This window comes from Montipora foliosa, chromosome 6 (genome assembly GCF_036669935.1).
Source record: "Montipora foliosa isolate CH-2021 chromosome 6, ASM3666993v2, whole genome shotgun sequence".
Taxonomy (NCBI): Eukaryota; Metazoa; Cnidaria; class Anthozoa; order Scleractinia; family Acroporidae; genus Montipora; species Montipora foliosa.
In genome coordinates this window covers 46437459-46447458 of record NC_090874.1, presented here as the reverse complement: position 1 = coordinate 46447458, position 10000 = coordinate 46437459, and the positions used below count along the sequence as shown (strand labels likewise).

General features: G+C 40.1%; 1 protein-coding gene and 1 long non-coding RNA gene across 4 annotated transcripts in view; one reads left to right on the top strand and one right to left on the bottom strand.

Annotated features, from left to right (window-relative positions):
* LOC138007506 (annexin A5-like) overlaps nt 1-6986 on the top strand; it is a 35301-nt gene extending 28315 nt beyond the window's left edge. For both annotated transcript variants that reach the window (XM_068854467.1, XM_068854468.1), the window contains exons 12-18: nt 173-229; nt 718-764; nt 1440-1506; nt 1616-1691; nt 2735-2793; nt 4049-4171; nt 6220-6986. In XM_068854467.1, the coding sequence (XP_068710568.1) occupies nt 173-229; nt 718-764; nt 1440-1506; nt 1616-1691; nt 2735-2793; nt 4049-4171; nt 6220-6279 (489 nt within the window). In that variant the 3' untranslated portion in view covers nt 6280-6986. The remainder of the gene's footprint in view (nt 1-172; nt 230-717; nt 765-1439; nt 1507-1615; nt 1692-2734; nt 2794-4048; nt 4172-6219) is intronic.
* Nucleotides 1-10000, bottom strand: part of LOC138008433 (uncharacterized) — a 586097-nt gene that overhangs the window by 271064 nt on the left and 305033 nt on the right. The window lies entirely within an intron of this gene.

Sequence of the window (10000 nt, the reverse complement as noted above, 5' to 3'; positions counted from 1 at the left end):
TGATTTGATTTGCGTTAACTTGTTAATTTCAATTTACAGTGTCCCCGATTAGTGCTCTACGGCGCTAGAAGATTAGACACTTAAATAAAGTTCCTTTCCTTTCCTTTCCTCGATATTCTCTCTTTCAGTGAGAATTTTTTTTTTTTTAATGAGCGTAATCATTCTTTTTCAGGCCTGCAGAGACGAAAGTAATTCAGTGGACGTGGCGAAAGCCCAGGCTGATGCCAAGGTACATTTTTCGTAAATGTCAATGCAGCAAAGTCTCTTTGATAGGAATTACCTTAAACGATACCGGCTTGTCAAACAACCTACAGGGATCCAGCAAGATCTGCCGATGATTCTGTCACAATCTATTGTGACAATAGGGACTCCCAATTATTGCCCTCACATTTATTTCGAACATTCATGGGTAGGAAACGCCCGATGCATGTTACAAATTTAAATCTTTCTTTGATTTAAGGGGTTTTCTTTTTCAGCTTCATGTTAAGAAACTGCTAACGTACAAGGGTCCAATTGACTAAACTTATATTTCATTTAAAGAACCACACCCTTCTCCACATATGCCTGTATTTTCAAACATGCGTTGCGTACAGAGATATCATCGGCATGGGTTGAAATTCTTGTGCTCCCTTATGGGAAAAATTCTTGTCACGAATGAGCATGCACCTTTTTCATTGAAGCCGTCTGCTCTTTTTGTTTGCACTTCTCACATCACAGGCCTTGTATAAAGCGGGAGAAGGCAGATGGGGAACTGATGAATCAAAGTGAGTTTGTTTTTGAAGGTGATGATCCATGGTTCAACATTAGTGAATCAGCAATATTTGAACCGTGTGTTTTCTGCTCCTTGCGACTGGAAAACGATCGTTTTACGCCGTTTAACTGATGGCAACTTGTTGAACGGAATTGAGGTCCTTCGTTCAGCTCATTAAATGGCGTATTTCAGCTTTCAGGATAACATAATATACAGTTCAACATTTGTTGATCAGCATAATTATTTTTAACTGTACATCACTGGCTTGAGTCTTGCGTTGTAGTCTTTGAATCTGAATTTTTATTTTATTTACCACGCTACTACAAAGAATAAATTTTAAGCAAGGAAATGCCCAAAGAATTGAATCGAAGACGGCGAGGAAACCATATTTTAGAAATCACAAGGCTTTTGATAACTATATCAATACTACCACTATACCACTACCACTACCACTACCACTACCACTACCACTACCACTACCTCTGCCACTGCGACGACGACGGCGACGATCAATTTGTGTTATGATTTGACCTAAAGACGGCTGACCGGATAAATGATAATGACTAAAAGTACAACTAAACGTTTACAAAAGGACTACAATATTGTAACATTAAAATTAGAATAATTATAGGTCGCGATAACTCTCTATTTTAATTGACTGTCAGTTATTCAAACATTTTTTTTTTAGATTCAACTCCATTCTTGTATCGCGGAGTGTTCCCCAGTTAAGAGCAACTTTTGACGAGTACTCTAAGGTAGGTTTTATCTTCTTTTTTCAGTCTAGGGTAGACAGTCTCTCGGGCTCGCCTTCGGAACTTCTCCAATAAACATAACACCTGTGTCCATTATGTGATCTCTCGCCAGATAAGTAAATATGAAATCGAAGAATCGATCAAAAGAGAGATGTCGGGAGACTTGAAGGATGGAATGACTTCTATAGGTAAACTCAAAGTAGATTAATTGTGCTGTGTGGAAATAAGCAAACGATTGTACCTATTTCGATTATTATTTTTGTTTATTACTCTTGCTTGCTATATAGGATGCATGGCTGTATAGTTAGTTAAGAGCTTGCTTTGGGTGCCTTAACTCAATTTCCCTTTGCCAACACGAAAATCTATTTCAGCACACGACAAGCCCTCGCAACACTTATGGCTATGCCTATAAGTGGAACTTAGTCACACATGTTCATGGTAATTGAGTAAAATGAAGTTATTTTGAAAGTTAAACTCTCACTCACGTTGTCCTTATTGATAATCACCGAGGCACCCAGCCTCGTGGAATCTTGAGGAAGTGCGCTAGCAATATTTTCCCAAAAGTTGGAAAAGAACACGCTCGCGCCAAATGAGGACACAACCACACTAAAAATCAAAACAAAAATTTGCAATTGTGACTAGTTTTGGCTGTTTCTGGCTTTTCTTTAAGTTATGATTCAATTCATAATGATGTTTGTTTCTGTGTTGTGTGATTGACTAATAGTATTACTTTGAAACCCCTGTAATGATTTAATAAAGAACTTTAATTGAGTGTTTTCATGTGACGTCACGGCGGCCATGTTGGTGTACCAAAACAAAGGAATGGCGGCCATGATGGTATATTAAACTAATCCTCCGGGAATTGAACTCTATTTTTATGCAAATAGTTTCTTTTGTTTTGGTAATCTAATATGGCTGCTGGTTACGTGAGTGAAAACGCTCCTAAGTGTCAAGTCTTCTTGCCCTGGGGCACTAATTGAGGACACTTTTCATTGAAATCAAATATACTTATCTCATGTCAAATCAATCGTTGATCCTTGAGGAGAGGAGAAAACCTGAGAATCCGGAGAAAAACCTCTCGGAGCAGAGAAGAAAACCAACAAACTCAATCCACTTTTAACGCCACGTCTGGGAATCGAGCGTGAGCCGCATTGGTAGGAGGTGAGAGCTCTCACCACTGCGCCAACCCTGCTCCTTAGGTCTAATACTTTGTTTTTTCTTTCAACTTCAGTACGAATTGCTAGAAACGCGCCGGCATTTTTTGCTGAAAAGCTGTACAAGAGCATGAAGGTAAGTATTGTGAGCACTTACATTCGCACTGAATCCATACACGTTTCATGTCTTCTAGTTTCTCGACTCGCGGAGCATGCACTGTATTGAATGTGATTCTCGCCCTGTGAGTCTGTTTCCGTGTCTCTCCATGGACTGAAATATACCATGTTTATTGGATTGCAAAATATCGATTTACTTGAAAAATAGTTTATTTCAAAGGATGAAGAAGTTGGACTGGTAATCCTCAGACATGGTCATGATGCCCTCGTCTGGTCAGGTGACTAGCAGGCATTCGTCAAGCAAACCATGGTGGATTGGGTCACGTGATAAAATGCCATTGAACGCCGGAAGTTCGTATCCGATATCTCTGTTCAGGGCGGGACTCGATGGCCTTGTCACCTTCCTTCTCTGGAAATTATCTTCGCGATCATGATTGGTGTTGGCGCTTTTTTACCTATCTGTTTAGCCTGTGTAACGCGCGTGCCTGTAGAGATGCTGTCCGTTGTTCGTCCGTAACACACTTAGAACTTGTTATTAGGGAGCTTAAGCAACGACAACGGCGACGGCAATCGTTTCGTGACTATTGCAACCTTTTTAACATGACAAGTTGAGGGAAGTTCCTCAAAAATGACACTCGTCTGAACGGCACTTAATTTAGGGGAGAAAATTAAAATTCATCCTCAAATGCTTACGTTCTTGATAACACCTCAAATTTGGCTTTTTTCACGTTGTTAACAGAGAGGTTTAGATTCTACGACGAGGACGAGAACGAGTACGAGTTTTGACTGCCCGTTTTTAGCGAAAATAGTAAGGAAATTTATAACCCGTACGCTTAATCTTACTCTTTGTTAGCAGTATAGGTTGCTCAGTTATTCTTATTGCTGGTAACGGAGCCTTTTTTGGTCATCACAAAATGTCAAAACTGCTACATGTACCGTGTTGTTGACTTGTTTTGATTCGACGACATTTTTGCAAAACCTGGTACTAAAATGACGACGGCATCACGTTTTTCCCGCCAAAATGACGCTGGTTTGCGCGCGCGCTCACTGCTGTCTTATGAGAAAATCTCGTACTCGTAGTCGTTCTCGTACTAGAATCTAAAGCTCTCTAACTGTTTCTCTGACGACGGCAAAGAAATGGACAAAAGTGAAAAACGCACGTGCAGGGCGTACACAGCTATTGTTTTTGTCCAGTACATATGCAAATTTTTCACGTTCTTGCCGTTTGTTGTCGCCGTTGTTGATGCTTAAGCTCCCTATTTACTCTCTTGTAGGGTCTTGGAACAGATGATACTACGCTCATCCGAATTATTGTCACGAGGTCAGAGCTTGATTTGCTGGACATCAAAGGCGAGTTTGCCAAGAAGTATCATTGCTCCCTAGCAAAATTCATATCGGTAAGAATATTTTGTACACTGATTATAGTTTAGGTCGTAAATTAAAAAAACCACCGTCTTTTCCTAAGCGATCTTTATAGTCAATGAATATTTGGCTACAACCAGTCGATGTTGCGCCCTTTTCGGCCATTTTCTTGATTTTTTTTTGAGCCTTTTCATTAAGGAGATTTCAAATTTAAGGCTATTCCGGCGAAGATCTCGGACATGTCGCACAATTCTGCGCGATGCTGTAATTTGATTGGTATTTCAGCGTTATCTGAAACACCTTCACGTGAAAAGTACCTGTAAGGTCCCGTCCACACGTTCCAGATATTTTTGAATCCACAACTTTTTCTTTCCGGATACGCCTTCCGTCCAAGCGTATCCTGCGAATTCGCTGGCGAATCCGGAACGTTTTGAATGCGCTCTCCAGCGTATAAGAACCTTTATAAGAACCTTATAATCAAGTGAAGCTATGATCCTCGCCTGAAAAATTTAGGTCTTCAACGGGGTTTGAACCCGTGACCTCGCAATACATGTACCGGTGCGGGAACATTGGAATCCACAAATGAAGCGCCCGTTCTCCTCACGGGAACATTGGAATCCACAGATGGTCACCAGCTCCCAACGTCAGTGGCTTCATAGCTCAGTTGGTTAGAGCGTCGCACCGGTATCGCGAGGTCACGGGTTCAAACCCCGTTGAAGTCCTGAATTTTTCAGGCTTCTTTACGCAATTGCAAAAATTGCGTTCATAACTGCGAGGATCATAGCTTCACTTGATTTCATATCCGCAGTTCATATATGATCCATTTAATACACCATTTCATCGTTAAGAACCTTTAAGAACCTTTTTTGCAAGAACGTAACCAACATTTTAAGGACATTACTAAGAACATGAGAGCCAGTTAAGAACACCTTTATTTTTCGCAATTGTTCTTTGTTTTTATCTTTGTGAGTTGTATAAATAAAGGTAAAACTGGCCTGGATAAAAGCAGACAAACTAGTATTTGTAAAAAAAAATGGACAAAAACTTTGAGTTTGCAAGACATGTTTCGATCGTTCATCGATCATCTTCAGTTGCAGGTGTTAGTTGCAGTGTAAATTTGAATTGAAGATGATCGATGACAACAACTCAGCTTGTAGTGGAACTTAGTATGCCACACCACTTAAAGAAAATGTTGCAAGCGTTTGCAGGCTCAAATCGCAACTGAATTGCAGCCTCGGCCCCGTAATTGGAGGTTGTTATATATAACATTACTGAGAACAACCCAGGCTGAGAGTCAGTTAAGAGGTAAAAAAAAGGGTAAAGTCTGCTTTCGAGCCAAGTGGCCCATTACGCCGAAGCTTATCCCGGTTTCTGTAGCATGAAGCGACTAGGAGTATTTCTGCTCCCCCCTGGATGGGGTGCCAGTCCATCGCAGGGTTACAGCCGGCATTAAATTCGCCGGTATCCATTCATACACCTGGGTGGAGAGAGGCACCGTGAGAGTAAAGTATCTTGCCCAAGAACACAACACAATGTCCCCGACCAGGGCCCGAACCCGGACCACTCGATCCGGAGTCGAGCGCACTAACCATGAGGCCACCGGGCCTCTCGAGTCAGTTAAGAGCGTCTTTATTTCTCGCAATTGTTCTTTGTTTTTGTTTTTGTGAGTTGTTTAAATAAAGGTTTTAAAAATTTAAAACTGTTGTCTAATAGTACAATTCGCTCAAATGCGTAGGGAGGTTTTTTAACATAGACAATTTGTTTTTTTTATGGCATTATACATTTAAGAACAACTCAGCTTGTAGTCGAACTTAGTATGCCACACAACCTAAAGAACGTGTTAAGAAGTTTGCAGGCTCAAATTGCAACCGAATTGCAGCCTCAGCCCCCAGAATAAACGTTGTTGTAGATAAAAAAGGGTGTGATTGGCGATCGATCCATGTGGGTAGTGAGTGCGCTTTGTAAAGGCGGCTCACCGGGACTCAGAAGTAGTTAATTATCAGTTTGACGTTCAGAAGGTTACTAATCGCTCTCTATTTAGCTGTTTACATCGCGACAGTTTCTTTTTTCTTTTTTTTTCCAGGACGACACGCGTGGAAATTACAAGAAGATTCTTCTTCAGTTAATCAGTGAACAAAATTAGACTTGAAAATTAGGGGTAGACTTTCATACACTGGACGTAAATGGCGGAGGACAAAAGAACCATTTTAATTCCCATTAGGCCTTGCTGATTAGGTATTGTTGTGTTCGCTTTGTTCTTTTGTTCTATGGACATTAATTATTTAAGATCCAGTATATGAAAGACCATCCAAAATTAAAATAGGAAGAGTCGACACTGTTGCAATGCCGGATTCATTAAAGTGACCCTGTGAACAAAAAATCCATTATTATTTTTCTTTGGATTTCAAAACTATGTTAACCAAGCGACCAAAGTTTTAAAGAAACCTGTTTATTTTAACTGGAATTTTCCTATTTAATGGTCCGCCATTACTAACTTTAAGATCTTGAGAGAACTGGATCGAGGAGAAAAGGACGTCAAAGGCTCACTAGTTTAAGAATGACCTTTAAACTCGCGTTTTGCGTATATAATAAGTTGCATTCGCACGCTGAAATTTTAAGGTAGTGATCCTTTGGCGTCACTTTTCCCTGGATCCAACCCTCAGAGGTCCAATCGGTCAGTGATTTTTTTTGATCACAGGGGCACTTTAAATCAATTAAAATCAATTAAGATGAACATGCCTTCGGTATTTTTGCTTGGTTGTTATCGTGTGTGATGTAAGGTCCAGCATTTTTTTGAGTGAATATGCTTCTCCAATGGCTCAATACGATATTAAAACGAAAAAGAAGAGATTGCAATCAAACTTTTGTTTTAATTAAATTCACTCCTTAGAATCCATGAAGAATAAACAGTATTGGCTCGGCATCCATATGGGATGACATCAGAAACCACCTTTCACTTTGAGTTGGAACTTCTTAAAATCAACTGATTTCTTGGTTTGGGAATTAATTTAAAGATGACTTAGGAAAAATATAATAAACTTTAAAAGTTATGTGAAATAATCGTATAAACATAACAACTTTCTTTAATTTTCCAGACATGTTTCGACGGTACATCCGTCATCTTCAGTGTTACATATTTTGAAATCGGAAATAAGGAACTAAGCGTCACTCATTTAAATTTTTGTTATGTTCTGTTTTGATTTAATACGCAATATTGACAACGCAATGTAACGAAGTTTGTAAGATCGCGCGCGCTTTAAATTCAACGGCGATTTCAAAATATGTAACACTGAAGATGACGGATGTACCGTCGAAACATGTCTGGAAAATTAAAGAAAGTTGTTATGTTTATACGACTATCTATATTGTTGCTGCTATCTAGACCTTTTGTGAAATAAATAGTGACAGTCTCCGATGGCCCTTTTGAAAAATTGGCCATAACAGCCTCTTTCATGGAAGCGTTGATATCTCTCAACTTCATAGCGTTAGCGGGTAGACTATTCCAGTCTTTCATCTTTGTCCATAAAAAGCAAAATTTGCAAAATTTCCTGCTACGTAGACTAATTAAATGTATTACATAGGAAGTCTAGGAGATACATGTTTTAAAAATAGATGTAACATCATTCATTAAATACTTGAAAACGAGAAAAAATGAGGTAAGAGACCGAATCCCTGTGCTCCATAATAATTATTTTAAATTCTATTTTTAGATCGTTTCCGGCTGTGAACGTAGTTTTTATCTGACTCCGTGGTCCACTTTCACACCAACTGACCAATAAGGTGTCTCGTTTGAAATAGGGAGCTTAAGCATGCGCATTTTTGAGACGCGGACGGCAACCGAAAGTCAGCCGTTTCCCCTTTTAACTTGTCGTCACATAACCAGGTTTATATTGCTAAGTATATTTTCTCCATTAGAGATAATTAGTGTAAAAATCTGGGAGACACCACCGTCCTGGCACGCGAAATGTTCTCTTCCGGTTGCGGTCCGCGTCTTAAAAACGCGCGTGCTTAAGCTCCCTAATAATAACCACTCGGTATGACACGGAAGTAACAATAAATTACCTCCGCATATTCTCTTGCCTGAAAAGATAAATAACAGGCCCCAGTTGTTTAAAAGGTGAATAACGCTATTCACGGGATAAATCATTATCCACTGGATAGCGCAATTTTTTTTGCTATGACTTATCCACTGGAGGATGATTTATCCGGCGGACAGCGCTATTCATCGTTCGAACAACTGGGGCCAGATCTATTGTTGACAGCTGTGTGAAATTCAGAGACTATTTATAGTTCATAAACGCTCTCAATTACTTATTATGCCGGATATGCATTTCCATTTGTACTTTGCACTAGGTTTCTACAGGCTACGCAATCTTAAAATTCGATTTTTTGCCAATTCCCTCTCCCGACAAAATGGGAGAGTTGCGCCATGGTTGAAAAATGCCTTTTGTAAACTGTTCCTAGATCTCTTCTATTTCATCATTTAAGATGGCGGCATGGCTTTGAAGGATTTGTTGGCTTCATTTCAGAATGCCTTGCCATATCACTGATCTAATTGATACACAACTTGGCAAACGTTGATTTTTGTAATTTGACGCGAAGGGAATGAACAAAATGTCAAAGGAATGAATTTGGTGATCTCTCTTTATCGTTCCAAAATTGCTAGTCGTTGAAACCTACTAGAAAGTCCCAGACTCCAACCCGGCTTTCTGAACAAACTCCTCGTTTAAAAGATAGCGATTACATGAACAAAACTTCATCCCGGGATGAAATTTCCAGCCCGGTTTGAGGAAACAGGGCTGGAATTTTCATCCAGGCCAAAACTGGCTGAAAAAAGCCATATAATTGCTATCTTTTATCGCTATCTTTTTTCAGCTTGGGATGAAAAGGAAACTTGGGGATGTGCAATGACGGAAGTTATCTTGCTTTCAGTCCGTTGGGTGGCGCAAAATTTCAGCCTGGGGTGAAGCCCTAAGCGCTGATTTTAGTAACTGCATTGTAAATACCGACTTGAGTGATAACTAACGGTTACAACACAGTGAAGAGCGGCTTCTTACCAAAATAGTCAATAACGATTGTGTCCATGAGTGACAATCTTGCCCTTTGCTATGTGCGTCCATCACACGAACTAAACTATCAGCAGCTACGTGTTTCTTAATTAAGTTCACTATCTAAGGGTGCGTTCGATTGACCCTATTCCGGAATAAGAATACGTGGAGTGATGATTTAAAACACTATGTGTGGCGTTTTGCGGCAACAAGGATAATAAAGCTATGTTTAAAATAGCATTTTAGCAGAGGCTTGACAATATTAATGTGAATCCTCGTAAAAACGAAGGATTTCTAACTTCTACTCCATGTATTCCTATTCCGGAATACGGTCAATCGAACGCGCCCTAAGTGTTGCCCTCTTGCTCGTATCGCGTAGGCAGCCAGCGAATGTTGTTGAATAACAACATTGCCCCTTGTTATACACGGCGCTCTTTAAACTCCATCCCGCAAGCAAAACGTTTCAGTCTACTATCTACAGCGTAGTGTATATACAATAAAATAGTCTTACTATCCAACGCGTACGCGTGTAGGCAGCCAGAAGGGTGTGTTGCCTTTTGTTTTACTATCCACCGCGTTTCAAAGGGCACGTAAACACAACATATACTTCACTCACTGCGATTGTTCGTTCTCTATTAGCTCGTCTTCATTGCTTTCACGCCCAACCGCTCTGAAGGCTATGGTTTTCATGCTGTCGCTTTGTGGGTGGAAGCTTTTTCTGCCCATCTCTGGGGCGGATCCAGGATTTGACGAAGGGGGGTTTCGCCGTGCTTTGAAAACGAAATCCCTCGATTCCTTTTAAAACAAATTAAATCT